The 25404-nt window shown below is 39.8% G+C and overlaps 1 protein-coding gene across 29 annotated transcripts in view; it reads left to right on the plus strand.

The window, feature by feature from the left end:
• LOC127365014 (collagen alpha-3(VI) chain) overlaps nt 1–24208 on the plus strand; it is a 125268-nt gene extending 101060 nt beyond the window's left edge. For 19 of the 29 annotated variants that reach the window (XM_051402649.1, XM_051402653.1, XM_051402650.1 and 16 more), the window contains 40 exons: nt 1639–2238; nt 4394–5005; nt 5183–5803; nt 6106–6714; nt 6895–7500; nt 7643–7977; nt 8352–8430; nt 8564–8709; nt 8816–8908; nt 9014–9067; nt 9289–9360; nt 9454–9480; nt 9588–9632; nt 9836–9889; nt 10005–10067; nt 10506–10571; nt 10723–10776; nt 10867–10902; nt 10990–11052; nt 11321–11383; nt 11648–11710; nt 12043–12105; nt 12613–12663; nt 12900–12935; nt 13048–13110; nt 13362–13424; nt 13701–13733; nt 13853–13889; nt 14007–14018; nt 14140–14633; nt 14779–14881; nt 15213–15914; nt 16038–16140; nt 16224–16279; nt 16631–16894; nt 17226–17312; nt 18700–18885; nt 20534–20593; nt 21500–21685; nt 23338–24208. In XM_051402649.1, coding sequence (XP_051258609.1) covers nt 1639–2238; nt 4394–5005; nt 5183–5803; nt 6106–6714; nt 6895–7500; nt 7643–7977; nt 8352–8430; nt 8564–8709; nt 8816–8908; nt 9014–9067; nt 9289–9360; nt 9454–9480; nt 9588–9632; nt 9836–9889; nt 10005–10067; nt 10506–10571; nt 10723–10776; nt 10867–10902; nt 10990–11052; nt 11321–11383; nt 11648–11710; nt 12043–12105; nt 12613–12663; nt 12900–12935; nt 13048–13110; nt 13362–13424; nt 13701–13733; nt 13853–13889; nt 14007–14018; nt 14140–14633; nt 14779–14881; nt 15213–15914; nt 16038–16140; nt 16224–16279; nt 16631–16894; nt 17226–17312; nt 18700–18885; nt 20534–20593; nt 21500–21685; nt 23338–23378 — 7001 coding nt within the window. In that variant the 3' untranslated portion in view covers nt 23379–24208. The remainder of the gene's footprint in view (nt 1–1638; nt 2239–4393; nt 5006–5182; nt 5804–6105; nt 6715–6894; nt 7501–7642; nt 7978–8351; nt 8431–8563; nt 8710–8815; nt 8909–9013; nt 9068–9288; nt 9361–9453; nt 9481–9587; nt 9633–9835; nt 9890–10004; nt 10068–10505; nt 10572–10722; nt 10777–10866; nt 10903–10989; nt 11053–11320; nt 11384–11647; nt 11711–12042; nt 12106–12612; nt 12664–12899; nt 12936–13047; nt 13111–13361; nt 13425–13700; nt 13734–13852; nt 13890–14006; nt 14019–14139; nt 14634–14778; nt 14882–15212; nt 15915–16037; nt 16141–16223; nt 16280–16630; nt 16895–17225; nt 17313–18699; nt 18886–20533; nt 20594–21499; nt 21686–23337) is intronic. The other 10 variants (XM_051402669.1, XM_051402671.1, XM_051402672.1 and 7 more) reach the window with 2 other exon arrangements.
• Nucleotides 24209–25404: the final 1196 nt, after the last annotated feature.

Raw genomic sequence — 25404 nt, forward strand, 5'->3', positions numbered from 1 at the left:
AGCTATGCGAGACTTTGTCCAAAGAGTAGTAGAGACACTCAGTGTGGATGACAACAAAGACCGTGTCTCAGTGGTTCAGTACAGCAGAGATCCAGCTGTCCAGTTTTATCTGAACACGTACACCACAAAAGCCGAGATCCTCGACACTGTCAGAGGTTTGAGGCACAAAGGCGGAAGGCCCCTCAACACTGGAGCAGCCCTCCAGTACCTGGGGGATAATGTCTTCACGGCCTCTGCCGGAAGCAGGCGCCCGGAAGGAGTTCCACAGGTCTTAATATTGCTAAGTGGTGGAAGGTCTTTTGACAGTGTTGATGCACCAGCCTCTGCTCTCAAACAGCTGGGTGTCTTGATCTTTGCAATTGGAACCAGGAGTGCTGATAGCAGACAACTGCAGGAGATATCAAACGATCCCAGTTATGCTCTCTCTGTGTCTGAATTCACCGACCTTCCCAGTGTCCAACAGCAACTTCAGTCCTCCGTGGAGGCTGTGGTTATTGACGCCTCCCCAGAATCACCAACAGTCACTGGTATGTTAACAAGCACAGCCTCTTGCTGGCCTGAAAGGCTACCTGACCTGTTTAACCTAGATTGAGAGAAAAGAAAAGAATTAAGTTTGATACGTGTTTAGCTCCACATGAGTATTTAAAGATAGTTGGTGGTCTGCATAGCTACTCTTTACAATTAAAGAAGTCAGTGCTAGGTTCTTTCACAAAGAAAAACAGAAATAAATCGTCCACCACTTGATGACTAGTCCAGTAGCGCAGTCTTTGAAAAGGTGTTTATTTTTTTTGTCTTCCTGTCTTTTCTCAGTTGACACTGCCAAAAAAGATATCGTGTTCCTTCTGGATGGTTCTGATTCCACAAGGTATGGCTTCCCCGCCATGCGTGAGTTTGTTGAGAGAGTTGTGGAGAAACTCAATGTGGGACAAAACAAAGACCGTGTCTCTGCGGTCCAGTACAGCAGAGATGCAGAGGTCAATTTCTATCTGAACACGTACACCACAAGAGAGGATGTTTTGGATTCGGTCAGAGGGCTGAAACACAGAGGAGGCAGACCCCTCAATACCGGGGCAGCCCTCCAATACGTCAGGGACAACGTCTTTACAAACTCCTCCGGGAGTAGACGCCTGCAAGGTGTTCCACAGATGTTGATCCTGCTAAATGGCGGAAGGTCTTTTGACAATGTAGATACCCCAGCCTCTGCTCTCAAACAGCAGGGCGTCGTTGTGATTGGCATTGGAACAAGGGGCTCTGACAAGAGTGAACTGCAGAAGATATCATATGACCCTAGTTACGCTCTATCGGTAACTGAGTTCACTGACCTCCCCAGTGTCCAAGAACAGCTCTCCTCTGTAATGAGCAGAGTGCAAGTGAGGGCCCCATCTGTGACACCAATAGTACCTGGTAAGAAAGTTACTGATTTTTACCTTCAAAAAGCATGGTAGGATGCAACATGAACTGTATTAAAGCGTATTTTACTAAGTTGAGGTCAGCTGGTGCCACTTTGACAAAAGAAGTTTGCCTGCAATTTGTTAAGTAAGGTGTAAACATGGAGGTTAGCTTTCATCATATGACTTTCACATCGGAAACGTTTTCAACACATGAACCTAAATATGTCTGAATTTCTATGTTCCCTAGTGGAGAGAAAGGCTCCAGGAAAGGATGTTGTGTTTTTGTTGGATGGATCTGATAGTACTAGAAGTGGATTCCCAGCTATGCGAGACTTTGTCCAAAGAGTAGTAGAGACACTAAGTGTGGATGACAACAAAGACCAGGTCTCAGTGGTTCAGTACAGCAGAGATCCAGCTGTCCAGTTCTACCTGAACACGTACACCACAAAAGCCGAGATCCTCGACACTGTCAGAGGTTTGAGGCACAAAGGGGGAAGGCCCCTCAACACTGGAGCAGCCCTCCAGTACCTGGGGGATAATGTCTTCACGGCCTCTGCCGGAAGCAGGCGTCAGGAAGGAGTTCCACAGGTCCTAATATTGCTAAGTAGTGGAAGGTCTTTTGACAGTGTTGATGCACCAGCCTCTGCTCTCAAACAGCTGGGTGTCTTGATCTTTGCAATTGGAACCAGGAGTGCTGATAGCAGACAACTGCAGGAGATATCAAACGATCCCAGTTATGCTCTCTCTGTGTCTGAATTCACCGACCTTCCCAGTGTCCAACAGCAACTTCAGTCCTCTGTGGAGACTGTGGTTATTGACGCCTCCCCAGAATCACCAACAGTCCCTGGTATGTTAACAAGCACAGCCTCTTTCTTGATATTTTGAACATTTTATGTTCCCTATTCACCAGGAAAGGATGTTGTGTTCCTTTTGGATGGATCTGATTGAACTGTTTGCTTTCATACAGACATCGCAGCGTTGTTAAATTCATGTTTTTTAAATACACCTCCTATACGAGAAGTGCTGCAATGCATCCCACTACTATTCAGCATTTCCCTTTGCTTTGATTATTTTGATCTAAACACTCAAATATTAAGCTGCCACAAGTTGAACCTCACCTCCCCCTTTGTTAGTGGGTGTAAGACCAGTCAATTACTTCTCTGTTTTGTAACAGTTCTTTTGAACAATGCCTGGTTCCCTTTGTCTAATTGTAATTTTGTCTATGATTGCATTCCATCCAACTTCATTCGTAAAAGTTTTCACCTTGAAGTGCATTGTTATGCTCCCACCACTGAACACAACTTCACCCTAATGAACCTTCTTTTTTGTAGTTTTTAATATGTTGCAATTATTAAGTGTTCATGTATTGTAATCTTTTAACTGCCATTATTTTGGCATAGAAAATATTCTCTCAGTTTGGCCAAGACGAAGAGAAGCACTCTTCAAACAACAGGGACATACTTGAGTCTGAGGATGCTATTGATTCTGAGTCTTGGCAAAACAAGTTGCAACGTTCATCTCACAAATTCATACCCGCAGTCTTTCCTATGCCAGAAAAATAATTCTCTTTTTCATCTCATCCATATTCTTAACGTTTTTTTATTCTATTCAGGTTTCTTCTTTTTATTATTTTTCATTTCGATCCACATCCACAACTTTTATCACTATGTCTTTGTAAAATAATGTTGCGTCTGTGGAAGAGAGCACTCATTATTTCTATTTCAAACATTGTCAAGAGTCTGTCTTCTTACATTCAAGAAGTTCTTTGGAATGATGTTCATTCATCTTTTCATTTCCTTTGGCTTATTTCATTTTTGAAATATGCACCAAATTACAGGATATTGGTTTTATCATGGACGGAGAGCCCCATAAACAACTTTAGTTGTATTCACAATAGGCACAGACAGCTGAATATTATCATCATTAAGTTGGTAGCCCAAGGAATGATGCATACTGTGTTTATATGTAATCAGCAAAAAAAAAAGCTAACATACATTTTTAAGACATACATGATATTTAAACCACATGCTACAGTTAATACAAGAAAAAAAGAAATAATTGGCTTCCTGCCTTAATCATTGTACATATTAGCCAACTCAAAAGTCTGGTAATAAATAGGATATGATTTATTGTAGTGTTTTAAATTAAATTGGATTTGTGTTGTTTTCTGCTAATGGTTTAAAAAGTGTAATTTGGGAAAAAAACTATCCCTTCTCATTTGTGCAGTCTGGTTGGCTTGACAATTGACGTTGTGAATTCAGCTTTGACACTCAAGACATGAAAGTTGGCTGCAAAAGAGCTTGCATACATATGCTGCGTTGTTGGAAAACTAAACTCACAGGCACACTGTCTGATTGAAGGATAATATCAGCCTTCACTATATTTTATTTTATCTAATAAATGACAAATATGCAACAGCATAGAAATTAGTATACACATAAAATTAAATTAAGAAATAAAGTGAAGAATTTTATATTTTATTTTTATATTTTAATAAAAAAAGAATTTTTGAAGTGGTTTATATGGTAGGAATTATACCACAGCCAAAGAGTCAGTGCTGTGGATGCTCCACTATGTGAGAAAGTTGTCTGAAAGATGATGAAAATAGGGTTGTTGGGTTAATCTCCATATTTGACAAAATATTCCTTGAAACTTTGGGACCAAAGAAAGATGTGGATCTAAGGTAATGAAAAACTTGAAAAAAAAAAGTTGTGAGATATAGGCAGAATTCTCTAAGCTCCTGTTGATATCCATCCGCTAATTTTTTCTCAACAATTTTGATTTTTATTGTCATTCAGATTTTATGATGCAAGAAGACACTGTTCACTACAGTTCAAGAAACCCTGTTACCACAAATCAAGACAAGAAGATGTCCAACAGTCTGTTAAAAGGCTGTTATGCATCAGTTATAATTGCTGCTGTAATTTTCCTTTGAGTATTGGTTCTGTGTTTGATCATTTCTGTAGCAGAACATAATATTGTATTTTCTCTTTCTCTTTCAGCTGAGTCGCAGGGCCCCCGGAAGGATGTCATTTTCCTTGTTGATGGATCTGATGGTGTTGGACGGGAATTTCCTATCATCCAGGAGTTTATCCGCAGGGTTGTGGATAGTCTTAATGTGGGCGAGAATAAGATCCGGATTGGTGTGGTCCAGTATGGCGACTATGCTCAGGCTGACATGTATCTGAACACACATACAACCAAAGAAGGTGTTTTGAATGGTGTCAGGGGAATGAGGCAACGAAGAGGAAGACAACGTAACCTGGGTCAGGCCTTGCAGTTTGTCAGTCAGGATATTCTGACAGCAGCACGTGGTAGCAGAAAGGAAGAGGGTGTACCACAGTTTTTAATTGTCGTCTCCAGTGGGTCTTCAACAGATGACATCAGTCGAGCAGCCACTTCCCTTAAACAATCTAGAGTTCTTCCCTTCAGCATTGGGACCAGGGATGTTAACCGTAGGGAGCTCCAGGTGGTGTCATACGTGCCTAACTTTGCCTTCACTGTAGATGACCTCCCTGGCCTGTACACAGTCCAAGAAAACCTAATCAACACTCTCACTGAGATGTCAGATGATGACATCGCCAGGATGCGTCCAGTATTCCCAACCACTGAAGGTAATTTTACTCTATCAAAGTCTAAAAAGTTATTTACAGCTTAACCACATTTTCACACATTTGACTTAATACATGATAATTGCCCCTCCCAGTCATACTGTATGTCCTCTATATTTGTTAGGAACTCTGCAGTTTGTAATCATACAATGTTACTGTGCTTTCATTCTTGCTGAGCAGAAACCACACCAGCACCAGTGGGAGGCGACAAGAGGGATGTCGTATTTCTAATTGATGGCACGACAGCGGTGCGTAGCGAGTTCCCCTCCATCCGTGAAATGATAAAAAGAGTCGTGGACAAGCTGGATGTAGGATTGGACAAGGTCCGAGTTTCAGTGGTGCAGTACAGTGATGACCCAAAGTTAGAATTTCTTTTGAATAATTTCTCCACCAAAGAAGAGGTACGCCAAGCTGTGACAAAACTTCGAAGCATAGGTGGTAACCGTCTAAACACAGGCCGTGCTCTTGAGTGGGTCTCCAGAAACATTTACCAGAGGTCAGCAGGAAGCCGCATTGAGGATGGTGTGCCTCAGTTCCTCATTCTAGTTACAGGTGGCAAGTCTACAGATGATGTGTCCACTGCAGCTGACCAACTTAAGAGAAACCAGGTTGCACCTCTTGCCATTGGTTCAAGGAATGCAGATCCTGATGAACTGAGACAGATTTCCCTGAGGCCCGAACTTGTATACACAGTTGATAGTTTCCAGCAGCTTCCAAGAGTGGAAACACAGCTGATTAATTCAGTCAAAACAATATCTACCACTGATATCACCAATTATGTTCCTCCCACAGTCTTCAGAGGTAAGAAATCCTGTTCTTAGTATTCAAGGTTTAAGTGTTCAAAGTATTAACTGGTTGCTTTTTAGAATAGTTTTTCATTACCCATATAACTGAATAAAATGCATCATAGTGCACTGGTTGTGTAGGGGTAAAGTTCCTGTCAACGACTACAAAGCCCTGGAGCTTGATTCTGTTATGGAGTTCTGTTATAGTGGTAGAAATGAAAAAAAATGAAATAAAATAAATGCATCAGTCTTTTTCTAATATACTTCAGAATAAACGAATAAATGTCTCCCTTTCCCTGTCTTGTGTTTATTTTGCAGAAATCCTAGATCTTGGGAAAAAGGACATACTCTTCCTCATTGATGGCTCAGACAACACAGGTGCTGCTGGAATTGCTCATATCCGTGACTTCATCCTCAATATTGTGCAACAACTTGATGTGCAGCCTGATCAAGTGCGTGTGGCTGTCGTCCAGTATGCAGACAGAGTAAAAACAGAGTTCTCACTCAACTCACACAACAACAAGCAAGCTGTTGTCTCTGCTATCAAACGACTTCGTCAGATGGGTGGCAGGTCATCAGATCTGGCTGACGCCATTAAGTATGTTATGGAGAATGAGTTAAAACCCTCCTCCGGGGTTCGTCTGGCTGAGGCCTCACAGCATCTTGTAGTTCTCACAGGTGGACGTTCCTCCCAAGATGTTTCCATTTATGGACCTCAGCTTAAGGATTCCAGGGTCAACTGCATTGGTGTTGGAGCTGGTGGTACTAACACAAAGCAGCTAACCCAAATTGCCACCACCTCAGAGGATGTCCTTCAGGTTCCTACATTCCCTGGCCTGCCAGCAATCAAGGACAGGTTTATTACCAGGTTGAAAGGGAACATCCCAGTCATTGACACAAATATTGACTCTTTCAACGGTGGTTCTGGTAGGTTATGCAGAAATTTACACAAACCAATAATACTAAGATAGCATGTTTTATCTTAAACTAATTATATGGCCTTGGAATGCTAAAATCATGAATCGCTTTTTCTCCATTTCTTCTCTTGTTCTCCTCTTTCTTTACCCTGCCCTCTTCAATATCTCACCTTCCTTGTCATACATTCAGACCTGCCTCCACCCAAAAAGGCTGACATAGTGTTTTTAGTGGATGGCTCCATTAACTTGGGCAGGGACAACTTCAATGAAGTGATGATGTTTATCACCAACCTAATTGATCTGTTCTACACTGAGAGAGACAACCTGCGGATTGGTCTGGCACATTACGCCGCAGATGTGACGGATGTCTTCTACCTCAACACATACAAGGACAGGCAAGCCATTATAGATGCTATCGGTCAAGCAGAGTACAAAGGTGGAAATAAAATCAACACTGGTGCAGCCATTCGTCACATTCAAGACGTTTACTTTACAAAAGAGAAAGGCAGTAGGGTGGATGAGGGCACTCCTCAGATCCTAATGGTTATCACCGGAGGAAGCTCAGCTGATGACAGCAAAACAGCAGCCCTTGGTCTGAAGAAAAAGGGTGTGAGAATTTTTGCTGTAGGAGTGGGCGACACTGAGGATGAGTTAGAAAACCTAGCAAGCGAGTCCACCACAGTGGCTCGAGCAAGAACCATTCAGGAACTTTCAGAGCTCAATGAGCAAATCCTGGAGACTATGGATGATGAAGTGAAGGGCAAGCTGTGTGTTGGTGCTCCAGAAACTTCTAAAAGTAAGTGATAGTTTTTTTTTCTTACAAATGGACTTGAGTTGTTTCACATTTGATTTGCAGCTTATAATTCAATGTTTCAGTTTCCAGATGTTTTATGTGGTTCACAAAAATGCCTAAAATATAACCATGCTCTGTTTTACAGCCTGTGAGATAGAGGTGTTGGTGGGCTTTGATGTTTCTGCTCAGAACATCTTCAGTGCTCAGACCAATCTCCAGAGTAAGATGGGTGCCATTCTGCAGAGAATTTCCAAAATGGCAGCTATCAGTTGTTCATCTGGACAGATTCCTTCTGTGCAAGTGGGCATGCTGGCCATGGACTCTGCCTCTGAGCCTGTCCAACTGGACTTCACAAACAATGCTGATGAACTCTTTGAAGTCTTCAGAGGCTTGCGGACTCGTGGCCCATATGTCCTCAATGGCAAGACCATTTCAGCTTACACCAATAGGTTCAAAACCAGACAGGACAATGTTGTCAAGGTTGGTTACTGAAACAGTTTAAACTAGAGATATCCCGACCCAGTCCCCAGTATGGGGGCCAATAAAGGCATATTTTAAAGGATCTGCATTGGCTGAAACAGGACTTTCAGTATTTGGATCAAATAGCTCAGGAAAATTTTTTTTTTACAGATCTACAGCTATTATATAAATATGTCGGATACATATTTTAATCAACATTTAACCAACAAGTATTGAACTTGACCCAGTATTGGCAGATACACAATATTAAAGGAATCACATCAAGATCAATGCCAAAAAACTGCGTCGGAACATCCCTATTTTAAACTTACCAATAGAAATACTCATGGGAAATGTAAGAAAGTGTCAAATTGAATTGTATTTTTCCCCTGCAGGTTGTCATTCATCTGACTGATGGCCTTGATGCCCCATATGCTGAAATGAAAAGGCGAGTTGAGGAACTACGGCTTTCAGGTAAAAAGATGATACAGTAAACAGCCCTTGAAGACGATCTATACTTAAACCTGTGTGAAATATAGCAATATCATATTCAGAAGTCGTTTTTGATGATAAATGTGTTCCTGAAACTTTTGTATGTACAAAACAGGAGTGAACAGTTTCATCCTGGTCGGGTTGGAGCGAGTGCCCAAATTTGAGGAGGCTTTGCTACTGGAATTTGGCCGCGGCTTTAGGTACACCAGACCCTTACGAGTCAATATCATGGACTTGGACTATGAACTTATGGAAGAACTGGTGAGTACTAATCAGTCAGAAGAAGAAGAAGAAGAAGAAGACGACTATTGTGAGCTTTATTTCTTCCCCTAGAATTACTTAATATTTGTTTTATTTTGCTGTGTAGGACAATATCGCAGAAAGGGACTGCTGTGGAGTGCCATGCAAATGTATCGGCACCAGAGGAGACCGAGGAGCAGTTGGACTTTCAGGGTCTAAGGTATCCAAAAATAAGTACTTGAAAATATACAAATACTCTTCCTTTAATAATACCAGAAAATAATTGTTTATCAGAAGCTAATACTTTGTTGTTTTGTTTTTTTAGGGAGGTCCAGGATTACCAGGAAGCCAAGGACATCCTGGAGATGAAGGTGGACCTGTAAGTTTTAATGCCTTGCTGAGTTTCCATGAGCTGAATATCAGACCTGCTGTTAAGTGCCCTGATCTAAACCTGTTGTTTAACCATGCTTTGTTTTCTCAAGAAGTACATTGACAACTATTAATGTTGTCCAATGTTCACTGTTTTCCACACTTCATGTTCCTTCTTATTGCAACCCTACTGTATTTTGTTGTTTTATTGTGTTTATTTTGTGATGACAGGGAGAGAGAGGTCATCCTGGTGTGAATGGAACTCAGGGTTTCCAGGGATGTCCTGGACAGAGAGGTGTCAAGGTAAAGGCTTTGATATTAAATTTAACATTCAACTTGAACATATTTTTTATTGTTATAAATATATATATTATATTACTATTTTCTTTCATTCAGGGTTCTCGTGGTTATTCAGGAGAAAAGGTAAGTGTTAATCTTTCTTTAAAAAAAAGTCTTCATCATTAGATAAAGCTGTAAAAAGAAAAAAGGCTAACACACTGATTACCTAACCAACTGCTACCATGTTGCAGGGTGAATTTGGAGAAATCGGGCTTGATGGAATCAATGGAGAAGAGGTAAGTGTGTGTGTTTTATTAGAATCTGTCATTTAGTCAATCTGTTTTATATACAGAATGATGTGCAATCTCTTCTTCTCTTGCTGGCTGTCAATCTGTGTGGCAAGTGAGTCCCATCAATGTGTTCATGTGGCAAAGACGTGAATCTGCTCTGGTTTATGCATGATTAGGAGCTTTAATTGGCCTCTGCTCTTTGTTTTCAGGGAAAAAGTGGAGTGGCTGGACCCCCAGGAGACAGTGGAAATCCTGGCAGAAGAGTCAGTGTTTAGATGCAATTTTAGCATCACGTTTGTTCTTCCCTTCCTTGAGCAAAGAAAAATCTTCTATTGCCAATGCTGTTCAATGCTCACTAAACGTATTTATTGCTTACAGGGTCCCAAAGGTATCAAAGGACAAGCAGGAGACATCGGAGAAATTGGAATCAGAGGAGACCCAGTGAGTATTATGGAAACCCTTTTTTCAACCATCCATACTTACATGTTGTGTTAAGCATGGATACCTGAACTGATCTAGGCTGATTGTAAAGTATTAGCATATTCATTACTTGTTGAATATTTGTAAATTTGCTTGTATGCATATGCATGTTTGTATGCATGTATACAATAGAATGACAGTCAGAGAAGGCTAGTTTAGACTGTCATAAATTACATTAATCCATTCTTCAGTGGCAACTGTTCAACTTTCCTTGAACAGGGCTCCCAACAGTGGCTGTTGTATAAATTGCTGTGTCCGATCGTTAAGTATGCATCCTCCCTCACCTTGCCATCCATTGCTCCCCCAGGCAGTTTGTCAAAATAAGAATGTGTTCTTGGTTTCCTGGGCAAATTGTGTTTAAGGGTGTTTGAATGTAAATGAAAATAATCTGTCTAATAGGGTACAAGTGGACAAGATAACAACCAACCAGGACCTAAAGGAGACCCTGGTGATGCTGGACCAGTGGTAATTTTTCCTCTTCATGTATTGTATTGCTATAGAAAAAATCCTACCAATGCATTTTCAATACAATACTTTTAGCAGTTTAACATTACATGGTTGTCTCTGTTTGTATGGGTTTGTTTGGATAACTTTGATGACTGCTCTGCAATGATAGGGAGTGTCTGGTGAAGATGGAAAGATGGGAGACCCTGGTGACTTTGGAAGAAGGGTAAACAATTTTTTATTAAGTTTATTATCTTTGCTAAATACTTACTTTCCACTGTTTTTTATTAATCAAGACTTACTCCCACTTCATTAGGGAGCTGATGGCAGAAGAGGCCCACCTGGACAGGCTGTAAGTCCCTTTTTGGTGTTAACACACATTTCTTATCTGTCCTGGCAGTAATTGTAAATTGTAATTATGCTGCTCACGTCATTATAGGGAAATCCCGGAAAACCAGGAGCTGATGGTCTTGTGGGAGAGGCTGGTATTGGAGGATCTAGAGTAAGTTTGTCTTTCTTTTCATTTTTTTTTTTTTACAGATTATTCAGGCTACAAATGGCAACACGTATCATAGTGAATGTCATTACTGTTAATTCTTTTTTTGGCTACATTAGCAACATGACAAATTCATTTGACTAGACTGTGCGTGGATTATCTCTATATCTAGAAATGTTTGTTCAGTATTTACTCATTGGTTGGAAGTCTTTGTCAAATATGCAAGAAACTTCATTTATCATTGATGTCTGGTTTGTCTCTCTTTTTTTTTAAGGGTAAACCTGGACCGATTGGTGCACCAGGACCGAGAGGAGAAGATGGGAACCCTGGACCCAGGGTAAGTGAACCTGTTATTTTTATTAAATAAAATCTTTCGGCAACATATTAAACGCATATTGATTCAAGTCAAGTCATATATATTTAGGGAGCACCAGTGTCAGTTTTAAACATAGTAGAATACAGATAGAGAATACCAAGCAGACATCTACCACACATTACAACTTCAACAGCGTACGGCTTTAAACAGCTAAAAATCATGTACACATTATACCTAATTTTGAGAAAAGGAAATTCTTCTAATGTCCTAATGTTTTGTTTCTAGGGTCCCGGAGGTAGCCCAGGTTCCCCTGGAGAAAATGGCAGAAGAGGAGGACTTGGTCGCAAGGTACTGACTGGAACATAATTTGGTGTGGATTATGTTCTTCCATAACAGGCTTGTTTAATTTATAAACACACTGGCCTAAGCCCAGCTCTCTCACATTACTGGACACACATGTGTAGTCTATTTGAACAAACATGAAAGCGCTATAAGAAAACATCAAGGCTCTGCTTGAAATATACTGCAAAAAAAAAACTGCATATGAATGTAATTAAATCTATAGAAACTGACTTGACAGTTTAAAGAAATATTTCACACTTAATTTAAAGCTTTGACATTGTCTATGAACCTTAACTATTTCTGCCTCTATCCCATTCTGTGTATTTCTGCCTTTGTAGGGAGAGCCAGGAGAGCCAGGACCGAAGGGTGTTATTGGACCTCTTGGTCCCCGGGGAGAGCCTGTAAGAATGAATCCACATCTTCTTCGCATGTACCGCAATGTAAAACTGGTGAAAAATGACCAAAATAAGAAGTCTCCACTATCCAAAATATAAGACTTACAATCTTAGTCACATTATAATACAGAAGATGATCATTTGAACTTATACCTAATAACTGTCCTTGTGAAATAGAACACCTCTGGCAAAATAACTTCTGCTGCACATTGAAAAAGCTTTTCTTTGCATCACTGCCATGTGTGGTTTAAAGAAAAACTTATGTTACTGTCTTTTATATGACAATGAATGGTGTTTTATTGATCAGGGAACTGGCATTGTTGCTGAGTTTTGTATTGAAAAAGTACCATAACACTACTTAGTATAACAACAGTGCATAACTGTTGGGAGAAAGGGGACATGGATAAGGAGGGTGTTTCTCCTGTTTCCCCTTTAGTACCAGGAGTGCATGCAGCTACGTTAATAACACTTGATAAAGAAGATTTGATGAGCCATTCTTGTTTTTTCTTATAGGGTGAAGATGGTAGAGATGGCTTTGGTGTCACAGGGCCTAAAGGAAGAAAGGTAAGTTAATTTTTACCTCTTGTAATATATATGTATATATAGCAATAACAAGGAATGTCTTAATAATTATAAGAGGGAGTTACAGAATATAATGAATAGTTCTGTAAAGTATGCCATGGCTGTAGCCCATTTAGGGATAGATATATTATCAGTGTAACATATGCAGTTATGCACTCATTAAATGGGACAATAATTGACAAATAACACTTAAAGTATGCCTGCATTTTAATCTACAGGGTGATGAGGGCTTCCCAGGATTCCCAGGACCAAAGGTAATACAACAGAGATTTCAAATTGTAGTGTTAAATTGTACAGTCTGGTCAATGAGCCTTCCTTTTGATTATGATCATTGGCATCCATTCTCTTTACTTTCTTCCATTTCAGGGAGCTGCTGGTGACCCCGGCACTAAGGGTGGACCTGGACCCCGCGGGAATCGTGGGCAGAGAGTAAGTTTTCAGACTCCCAGTTAGATTAGATTAATAAATGGTATTGCTTTGCAGAGTCTCTCAACTGGACTGGAAATCACTCAACATGTGTTTGGTGACTAGACTGTATGCAGTCTGGTCTGGTGGCAAATGAGCTGCACAAGCATTTCTGAATAGAGGGAATCTTTTAAATCAAGTTATGTTTTTTAACTATTGACAGTTGAATATCTTTAAAAGTAAATTGTATTAATTTTACTGTTAATTCTTTCTAGGGTGTCTCTGGGAATGTTGGCACACCTGGACAGAAGGGAGAGGTTGGATATCCTGGGCCATATGTAAGGAAGTTAAAATTCTACTTTTTGCTTATAAGCTGTATACATTTCATATAAATGACACGGTGCCATCATAGCAGACTATGGTTTACATACTTGAGTGATCTGTGTTTCCTTGTCTCATAAATTCACATATTTTATACTGCACAGTGTAATACTTTTAAGTTAACATGATTTAACAAAAACAATTGTGTTATGTAAGCAATACACAATATAAAGTGTTTTTTTATTGCTGGCCACATCCAGCTGTTAACACATCTGTTGTTGCGGTTCCCATAGGGTCAGAAAGGACCGAGAGGACCAGGTGTCGTGGTATGTGCTCATTTTTCAAACTATTTAAAATTGTATTGAATGAACAGAAAAAAACTAATTTCTGGTGCCTGTGATCAGATTATTAAAAATGTTTTCTCCAAATGTCTTGTTGTCCTCAGCAATGTGACCTGGTCAAGAAAATCAGGGACAACTGTCGTGAGTATAATTCAATGAGTATCAACAATGTAATTTGATGACAATGAAGAGTATAGATATTCACGTGTTATACTAATGTCTCACCACACTTTGTCTTTTTGTCTTTTTTTCCATCAGCTTGCTGTTATGGTAAGATATAAAAGAAAATAAAAATATATATAATATAAATTAGATACATGTTTGAATGACTGTGAATGTACTGTATGCACAACTATACAGAAAGCTAAATCCTCTATGTGTACACCATTAGGTCAGCAGGAATGCCCGCTCTACCCCACTGAGCTGGCCTTCGCCCTGGATGTCTCTGAGGCCAATGGCCGCCAACCCTTCAACAACATGCGTGACACAGTCCTGCGCCTAGTCAGAGATATCACCATCTCTGAGAGTAACTGTCCAAGAGGAGCTCGTGTTGCGTTGGCGCTGTACAATGATGACGTGACCACGGAGATCCGATTCGCTGATGCAATGAAGAAACGTGCCCTGTTGCAGCACATTGAAGGACTGCAGACGCTGCAGACCAAGAAGACTCGCAACTTGGAGTCTGCCATGAGCTTTGTGGCCCAGAACACCTTCAAGAGAGTGCGCAGTGGTTTCCTCATGAGGAAGGTGGCCATCTTCTTCGTCGGTGGAGCAGTCGGTCAGGCACGAGGACTTACCAATGCAGCCCTTCGCCTCCATGATGCTGGAATCGCTACTTTGTTCTTGGTCAGCCGTGAGGACAGAGCACTCAGCAGAGCACTGCAGGTAAAACAAATCAAAAACAACGCAGGTATTTCAAAAGGGAAGTAGTACATAGGTTTTGTAAGGCATATTTACAGTCTGTCTTCAAAGGAAAAACATACAGTGTACATTGTATTTTCAACATGTATTGCTTCTCTTTGTACACCAGGCCAACAACACAGTACTGGCCCAGGTTATTGTCCTTCCCAACCCTGGAAGTGCCCAGTACAATTCAGTCATCCAAAAGGTTATGAACTGCCATGTCTGCTTAGGTAAGAGCTTATAGTTTTTATTTTTCACTTTATTGATCCCTCACACATCAAATAGTTGTTCTATGTCCTGTTATGAGTAAATTCGGTTTGGTTGACATTATTTGTTTGTATTATTCATTATTCTATCCTATTTATATAATAAACATGAGTACATTGCTAGATTTTTATTTCTTGAAAAATAAGAAAAACGAGTTTAACCTTGTGTGATAATAATTGTACGAAAAACCAATGTATGACAATACACTGGCTCAAGGTAAATTCTAATACATCCATCAAATACAACAACGCAGCAATGAATGCAATGAAATTACATATGTTCTCCTTTTTTTAGACTTCTGCGCTCCCGACCAAATGTGTGACTATGTGCCCCCATCGTCCAGCCGAGATAGGAGGTCTCCCGCCATAGACGTGGACATCGACATGGCTTTCGTCATGGACAGCTCTGAGTCTACCTACCCAACATTCTTTACAGAGATTAAACGCTACATAGCGCAGATAGTGGAGCATCTACATGTGTCTTCAAATCCAACATCATCCGTTCACCACGCAAGAGTGTCTGTGATCCAGCAAGCACCTTACGAGTTCCTCAACAACAAAACTGGCTCTCCCATCCATGTGGATATCGGTTTGACTGAGCACAACTCAGTTCAGGATATTGTCAAATTTCTGCTGGAGAAGACACCGCAGTTGGAGGGCGGTCGGGCACTGGCGGCAGCTATTGAATCGACAGTGGAGCATGTGTTTGAGAAGGCGCCTCTACAACGTGACAAGAAAGTGCTGATGCTCTTTGTGACGGGAAGTGTGGAAGAAGACGAGAAGCAGCTGATGCGTATTGCCACTGAGGTCAAGTGCAAAGGCTACTTCCTGGTCATCCTGGGCGTGGGTGAGAAGTTGAGTGCTGGAGATAGTCGTGTCTTGTCACGCATGGCAAGTGAGCCGTCAGATGTCTTCTTCAAGCGGCTGGACAGCATCTCGCACTTTTACGACAAACACATCCAGAACTTCGGCCAGCTGATGCCAAAGTATATCAGCAGTAAGTTCAAGATAGATATCAATCTGTCAATCAATTTTATTGCTTTTTACACACTTTTTTATTTACTTAATGTCATTAATTTAATCAGTTAATCGAAATGCTGACTTGCTGTGTTCTTTTCAGTTGAAAATGCTTTCTACATGTCCCCTGAAGTCTCCAAAAACTGCAAGTGGTTCCAAAGTGACCAGCCCCTTAAAAACCCCTTCACGTCACCACAGCAACAGGAGTAAGTATTGTCATATTTTGGGGTGCTGTTAATATCTTGGAAATACTGATAGTTTAATTTATTCTTTATTGGTCCATTTATAGGAAACATCAGAAACATCATGAAAATCACCAAGCAGTTCAACAAAGAAAGCACAAAGGTAAGATTGGATGTACTAAAAAGAGCTTTCAGTGGGCAAAGTTAGTTTAATAAGTACTGTTTGATTTGGACTGCTGATTATGTTTTCTTCACTGTGAGTCATGTATGGCTAACCGCTAACACCGCCTGCAAGTAAATCAACAATCAGCACCATTGTTCACACTTCTCTCAGACTCGTTGAAACACACTTCACAATAGGAAAAAATTACCTTGAATATTATAACTGGACATGAAAAGTAACATTTTCACACTGACGTTGATCCACAACAGCTACTGGCCTTCTGCTAACTGTGTACATGTGATTTCATTGTGCATTCTCCTGCATTCACCCAACTTTATCTTCCCCCCTCAGATGCAGGTGACGAGCTACACGTCTACAACGTCACCTCCAGCAGCTTGAAACTCCGTTGGAGCACCTCAAACCCCAAGCTCTTTGTCTATTTTGAGGTAGTGGTGACACGGCTGCACGACCACGCCCTGGTGCTGAAGACCAACGTGTCGGGAACAGAGCTTTCCGTGGACAACTTAGAGAGTTCTCAAACATATCATGCTGTTGTCACTGCCCACACTGCAGAGGGTCAAATTGTCTCCACCCGCAAAGGAATCATGACCACCAGTGAGTCCATAAATACATCCACACGGATATGTTGCAAGCTTCCTTTATATCTCACAAGAATAAACAATATTTTCCCTGCCCCTTAACACTAAAGAAAGCAACATACTAAATATGTTGGTTGACAGTAACTTGATCAGTACCACCAAGTAATAATATTTCTAGGTTTTGGGACTTTGCATCTCTTTGTGGGGGCTGGTATTTGTACAATCAAGTAAACTAAAGCTAAACTAAAACTAAAACTAGACATTAAACACTCAGGCAGTTGTCTTGAATGAATCACAGACTTCATATTATTGTAGCTGCTCCATGACCGCTGGTTTCACTTTGACAGAAGCAGCAGAGCTTAAGCCACAGCATAAGCCAGCCAGCCAAGTCACCAGTACTGTAAACACCGCACCATTGGACAAACCAGAAACTGGTAAGTGATGGCACATCATGTTTTTTTTTCTACTTTGACCTGTATTCTGTACTTTTTAACCTGCATAACTTGTTATTTAGCAGAAAAGATGCTTCTTTAGACATATATATTGAGGAAACTTTGTAGAATCATGTGATTTGTACATGTCTGTATCGCTTTATGAATTTGATGCAGTGCAAGGTACCCTGTGCTTTGTGGAAGCTTGAAGTGATACCCGAAGAGTGTAAATATGACTTTGAGCTCAGCCGGGAAATAGGAAATAAATTCTGCTGGCCTCATCAACCGCATATTAGAACAACAATACACTGCAATGGAACCAAAAAGGGTTCAACAGTGTGCTGTCTATAGTGGCCTGGTGCATTAAAGCTAACGGTCCCTGTGGAGTTATGTTTGGCTGTGTTTCCTAGGCATAAATGTTAGTCATATAAATAAAACCTGAGGGTTCAACTCAACATAACATGCTATGCTGTAATGCAGCAATATTTAAACTACTACACAAGTGTGCTATTAATCAACTCAATTGTTTATTGCCAAAATATACTGTGGGTCATTCAGGAGAACTTGCGAAATCTACTGCTCAAACTTGAGGAGTTTATAGATTTAATCTTTTCCATAATGTGTTGTGACAAACAAAAGAGTTGAGGTTGCAATATCTGTGCCACTTTGGAGAAAAATGTATCATGTTAGTGGGATTGGAGAAGATTTACAATGCACATAGTTTTAGGAGTGAAGCCTTACAGCTGCTGCTTCTTAACGAAGACACTGAGGCATAACTGAGACATGAGAACATCTATACTGGCTGTAAATTCAGGAGACTCTTTGAGGCTGCCAGCTTCATATCATTCAGTGATAGCAATGCTGTCTTCATTTAAAAAAAGTCAGTGAGTGCTGTAACTCAGATACCCCAGTGTGAGCAACACGTTTTTTTTATTAGCACCTTTTTTTTTATCGTAACTACCTGTTTCTGGGATTGGTTACATGCAGATAACACGGACCACACAGCCTTGCAAATCTTAGATGACTAAATGAACTAACTGTAGTTATAACAAACTAACTTTTCAATTCACCAACAGATTTATAAACCTGTTTCTTTCTACTGACTTTAGTTTTCAAATGTCCAAACCCTTAATAATGCAAGAACCCTCTGTAGCATGCACTATAAGAATGAACCATATCAGCACTAAGACTCATTTCACCCTATAAGCCCCTTTTGGACACCCCCAAGCTTCTAATATGAATTTATCCACTAGCAGCAACTTTTTAACAGCATAATATAACTGCTGTCTGCCTCATATAGTTGTGCATTTATTCCTAACGCAAACTCATCCTCTCTCTCTGTTCTCCATCACTGCTGTTTTTTTTTGTTTTGTTTTTTTGCATGTTCTAGTTAATGAATTTGCAGACCCATGCTCACTTGACTATGACCCTGGAAGCCCGTGCAAAGACTATCAGGCTAAGTGGTTCTTTGACAGAAAGAACGGGATCTGTACACAGTTCTGGTATGGAGGTTGTGGAGGCAATGAAAATAGGTTCGAGACAGAGGCCCTCTGCTTGAAAAACTGCATGAGGTCAGGTAAGTGTCGTCAGTGCCAGGCCCTGTGAGGGAATGGGCTGCCCTCTGGTGTGATGGTATAATATAATTCAACATATAATGAGCTTCAACTCTGGTTACAAAACCTACAGATGACTGTCCGCTAAAGCCCCCCAATCATAGTCCAAAAACTGTAACTATGCCCGGCATACTCTTTGTGATGACCCTCTGAGCAGGTCTCTCCCTCCAAGAGCCTGGTGGGTGGAGTCGGTTAATCAGCAAGATTAAGTTCACCTGGTCTGGTGGCAAGACTATATAGACTGGAGGCAATTAGCCAGTCTCTTGTGCTCCCTTGGCTTCCACCTTGTTTGGTTTGGTAGAATTTAGTTTTTAAGCTTCATTTCTCTTTTAGTTATGTTAAAAAACTTATTTTTAGTTACAACTCGTGTGTGTTCTCCCCTTCTTTGTCCAGCCTTGAGCCAGGTTGTAAAATTAAGAAAATACAAATCTTAAGGCATAAATCGAACTACAGAAGCTGAGAACAGCTGGCTTGAAAAATAAATTCTGGAGATAACGATAATCAACCCATCATCATGAGAAAACAAAAGGTTGTTTCCTCCTGTCTCTCATAATGTTCTTCAGAGATCAGGAGTGACATACCAGCATGCACAGATGGTAGATGTAGCATTGTAACATAATGGACAATGCATGGAGGAATGCCAGCTACTATCCATTTTTATATTGACCCAAACGACCCAAATCCTCTGCTGATATATTTTGTCAGCACTGCATCACATTGCCAAGAAAATAATATCTTAAATCAACTCCCATATCTCTCATTCTGTGAACAACTCTCTTCATTCCAGTTATGAATCAGCCCCGACAGTGAGATAACGAGATAAATTAATCAGTGATCTCAAGATAAATGCAAGCACGGTCTGCGTAGTCTCTTGCATGTCCAGGTTCCATTGTAAGCTTTTAATCCATCCAAGGGTTATGTCAACAATTCAGTCACGTGTTTATCCCTGCACTATAGGACTAACTAACTTCACCCTGCAATACACAAAGAATGCTGCTCCTTCATTTTCACGTCTTCTACTTGGATCAGGAGGATGCTGACTTGTGCAACATGTAGCCTCAGTCTTTTAACATGGTGTCATACATGTACCATGTCTCTTTTATATGCTTTTGTTTTAAAAGAGTTTTCAATCAACTCACAAACCTTTAGCTTTTAGCATTAGCGTCTGCTGGTTAGCAACACCTCTGATAAAATCAAATGGCCACAGCTGGCATCTCAGCGGACAGAATTCACTTTTTTATTGTTGTTTTATTCACTTATGTGGGAAGACTGAAGAATTGTCAATAGAAAATCTGCCACCGTTATCATTGTAAGCTGCATGCTGTGTGAGAATGGAAAGCTTGACAGAGGTAGGAACAGTAATTAGGGAGGTGGGGCTTAGCAAACAGTCAATTAAATACACACAACTCCTAGAAGCTAAAGGAATCTTACTCCCGATATAACTTCTGAACTGCCACTGATCACGTGAGGTAAAATGTGCATTGCATCTTCATACAGAGGAGTGATGAGTGTGCTGGGGAGTTAAAGTAGGAAAATAAAAGCGACCTGCCAATTTGCGACTGATAATGAGGAATGCATCTGAGTAACTGTCTGTGGTCATTATTTCCACAGTGCCAGAGCCTCAGCCAGAAGTGCAGAAGATTGAACAGGTGGAGATCCTCCCGGCTCCTGGTGAGATCTGATATGCAGTCACTAAATAGCATGAATAGTTTTCTATAAACCTACAGTATTATGTTACTGTTCCTTTCTTTCCAGCTCCCTGTTTTTAAGACATAACTGACTTTGATGTGCGTGTATGTGTATGCAATGCAAATGCCAACCAGTAGGAAAGAAAAAGCACTTCCTTCCTTGTCTAGTTTTCAACAAGCACATCCACGTCCTCAACGTTTTCAGACCACCCCTAATGTTGGGCATATATCTGTACATCAAGTCACCAGCCTTGCTGGTCATATTACTGTTATATAATTACCATTTCCATAAACATGCTCCCTTTGCAAAACAGCAAGTCCTTTGTGTTCAACTGTAAACCCACCCACCCTCTCCACTGGCCCTCAGATGATCTAAATGACTGACGGAACAAGTAAAGGGCCAAGCACGGAAAACAAGAAGGTTATGCTTTTGTCACGGGAGCGAGCCAAGTCATAACCACAGAGAAAATGAATGGAAAGCCTTGTTCACTGGTTCATTGTTTTTTTTGGCAGCAGGCCTCATACAGAGCAAGTTCAATTTGTCAGTACCTTGTCCCTGTAGAGTAAATTGGCACAAGATACTTACAGTAATACAAAGTGTACTCTAAACCAAATGCGCCATATCTCATGATTGTGGAAGAATAAAACTCTGCCGTGATGGAAGTGCTTTTGTTCTCTCCTTGAAGCATTTATAAGCATTATCCCACTTATTACTACTCATTGTGTACAATAGTAATGCTTTATTTACTTCTGACTCATTGTTGTTCACATTTAAAGTCTAATTTAGTGCATTTACAATTAGTTAAAGCAGGCCTTGCCATAGATATGTGCTATTTTAGTTGCAGGCATTCACTTTCCTGATTGTCACTCTTTATCACATCCATCACAGCGGCCTCTACAGCCGTAGACATCTGCCAGCTTCCCAAGGAGGAAGGTACTTGTGCCAAATTTGTCCTCAAGTGGCACTACGATGCCCCGAGTAAGAGCTGCACACGCTTCTGGTATGGAGGCTGCGGTGGAAACCAGAATCGCTTTGACACGCACGAGCAGTGTGTGAAGGCTTGTGGAAAACCAGGTACTTGTCTTGTTCACAGTTATAATCCGTAATTAGTTATTGTCAGTGAACAGGAAACTGACAGAAAACAGCACCGTGGATTATGCCGAAGGGTGGCTTTTCTTGAGTAGAGGATACAACAACACATCAAGTCCCAATAAATACAACATACAAGGAAGTAGGAAGTAATTTTTGATTCACAAACATCATAAAAGCAGTAACAAAATATAAAAAAAACTTTATTGTGCTCTTAATTTCTATTTTGCCAGTCTGATACAGCGAGCCAAATTAACTAAGGCGTTGCAGTTTGAGTTGGCATGCAAAGTTGCCAGCACAGCTTTACCCATTTACCATCTCTGTGGGAGCAATTACAGCATTCACGGTATACACAGGATGAGTCATGCTGATGAACTGCTTCACTGTCTTCTCTCAGCCTAATTGCTATGGAAGTGCATTGCATCCCTTAAAGACAAGAAATGTAACATTGTCACATTGTACTTAAGTACAGTTATGAGGTACTTTAGGTTTCTATTTTCTGCGGCTTTTTACATCTGTATACCAATAAGCCTTAATACCAAGTTACAAAATGGCAGAGAGAGAAAGAGAGAGCACCAGAGAAAACTTGGGCGACCATCAAAACTAAACAAAAAATGAAACTTAACATAGTTTGGTTTGTGTTTCATTCTGCTTACTTACAAAATTAGAGTATAAATAGACAGATCTCTCAGCAACACTCAAGTAACGTCCCTTATCTCTGATGACAGACTGGTTTCTTCGTTTTCTGACCCACTCTAGTTAGAAATCAGTATATCGTTGTTGGGACATTGAGAGGAAATGATGATGAAAAATGTAGCAAAGACTGTGCCAAATTCAAGTTTATCACCACAAAATTACTATAAAATAGGCTTTTTAAAATTATGAAATTCAACTTTTCTTGCCAAATCATATCGTTCTCTCTCAGCAGCAAATATTCCGAGGCCCGTCAGTCAACGGCTCAAGGGTCAGGAACCTCTTTCACTGAGAAGCATTAACCTAATAAACGGCTATTGCTTCACAATAAAAGACAATAAACAAAGATTATGTCATAAAGATCTTGTAACTTTGAGATAAATCATATTTATGAGACACAGAAGTCATAATTATGAGGTATTGTCTCACATTATCTTTTCTTCTGTAAATACATTGCACTTCCATAAGTTTCTGCAGATCGTTTGATAAAAATGTGCCACTTCAATTATCAGTTATAATGATGCATACACTGTAAGTCTACACTACCTACCAAGAACCCATTAATGACTAACAACTATATTTAGTATGTTAAGGAAAAGCCCGACAGATTATTTTCTGTTAAAGTTGGAAAGACAATATCTGCTGTGGAAACTGTCGACATGTGGTCACATGACAAAATCAAAATGTTTGATTCCACGTTAAGCCTCCTTTAATTGGTAGACACAGTTGATTTTCTTTTAAAGGTTCCAAAAAAGACAGTTTAACAAATCTATTGACATCTAGTGGTGTAGATGCAGATTGCAACTCCCTCACTACCTCTTGTGACTTACTTGTGTCAAGAAAAACTTCAAAATGTAAATGGATTTGTATGTTAAGTACTGTAAATGAACTTATACAATTCCACATATCGCTAAACATGCTTTTTCTTTTCCATTCGCAACCAGCACCCGTCAAACAAGGAGTCATCGCTGCAATAAGAACATAGGACAAAAGTGACACACGTGGCCAGCTTTCACCTCTGTTCAGGGGATTCTGAGGAGAACCATCCAACATGGCCATACTGTCAGGATGCAATACCAAAGCAATGGTGGCTGCACTGGATTCCACAACAAAATGGACTTTATCCCCAAAATTCTTGAAGTAGTCTTTTTCACAACAAGAAGGAAGGCAACACGATTTGCTGCATGATTTGTTTTAACCTACTGGTGCTACATAGTATGTTCGTTTTACAAATGAGTTGTTAAGTGCATTCAGTTCAAGTTTTTCTGGAACAATGACATCTTATGAGTTTTCATATTTTTTAAAATTCAGTTTTATAATGAAGCAAGAAACATATATGAATATCTTGGACAGAGATTAGCAATAAATCAGTACATGCAGGACTGTCATTACTCAATGCAGTCTTTTTTTTATGTATATATTTTTTTTTTTACATTCCACATTCATTCACACTTTACAACATTGGCTTTTATAGATTTATATTGTTTTCACTTGATCCCTGTGGAATCATTACTTCACTATTTTACAGTCACACAATCCACAGCAATGTTTACACAAAGTCTTGTATGGCGGTGTGTGTATTTAAACGACAGTGACCAACTGCTCGGATGCTACAACATTAATGTAATGTTAAGTGCACTTCTGGATCCGCTGCCTCAAACACACACGTTCCAGCTTTTGAGAAAAGGAATGTATCTGTCAAGCTGTTTTTTTTTTAATTTTTGTTTTGCATTTGGTTTTACTGAAAATTGTGTTTCATCGGGGTATATGGGAAATAAAAATGAATTAGACTTTCTAATAAACATGAGCAACTGATTCTTTTCTTTCTTGTTTTGAATTAAGACTTTTACACATGAAACAGTTTCAGATGTACAAATGATATTTGACATCCTTTCAGAGGTGCAGCTCAAAGAGGGGCTGAAGATTGTATGAAACCAAACGTTAATAAAAAGGTCATCTTTCATTTATTGAGTAATATGTTACTGCCTTTTACTCTTCTTGTTCATTTAAAACCGACATATTGACGTATAAATACTCTTACATTTTCAAGCAGCAACTAATATTATCTTTCTGACTGTGAAATGATCTAATGAAATCAATCTAAAGTTTAATGTTGGTCTCATCTTACCAAACTCATTAATATTAATGTTTCACTGTAAGTTAAGAGTGCTGAATAATATTTAGTTGTAATTAACAAAGCCTTATGAAGAACACAGTAATTCCCCCATAATACCCTTAATGTCATGGATATTTTTAGGGTTAAATTTGTGATTCTTCTTAAAAGATTTACAGTTTTGGGGGGTAAAGTAAATGGGATTTAACTCCAAAAGTTTTGTTAAAACAACTCTTAGAAACAGAAATTTAGAAAGTTTCACCAACATTTGAAACCTCTTTCACATTCTCCGTGGTATGTAGTAATAACTTATTCATTGTCTAGATATAATAAAATAAGATAATTCATTTATTTATCCCCCTAAGGAGAAATTAATTTTGACAAAGCAGCACAAAAACAGAAAACAAAGAATAGAATAGAAATACAATAGAATATCACAGTAAAAATATTCCTAATATTATTAATATTAGAAGATATAAAAACTATAAATGAAAATATATACACTATTTGTTGTTCAAGTAGGATGAGCAGAAAATTAAACTTGACTAAAAATAAAAAAACTAAAACTAAACTAAAACTACCAAACTACTAAAGTGGAAATTAAATATAAATAGTGCAAAAAGATTTGTGTGTTATAGGTAGGAGTTCTAAACCAGTCTTTATCTGCTGGGGTTGGAGGAACTGGGAGCTGTGGCGTTGTGTAGTCTGATGGCAGATGGTACAAATGAGCTTTGAGGCTCGGGGCTGGGTCAGTCTGTAGCTGAAGATGCTCCTGAGCTGTCTCACCTCAGCGTGGAGAGGATGAGAGGGATTGTCCATGATGGCTTTCAGCTTCCCTGGGATGAAGTGTCTGCAGGTCTGCAACGGTGGAGTGGATAACGTCACAGGCGTGCGCCGC

The sequence above is a fragment of the Dicentrarchus labrax genome, unplaced genomic scaffold, assembly GCF_905237075.1.
Source record: "Dicentrarchus labrax unplaced genomic scaffold, dlabrax2021, whole genome shotgun sequence".
NCBI classification, from domain to species: domain Eukaryota; kingdom Metazoa; phylum Chordata; class Actinopteri; family Moronidae; genus Dicentrarchus; species Dicentrarchus labrax.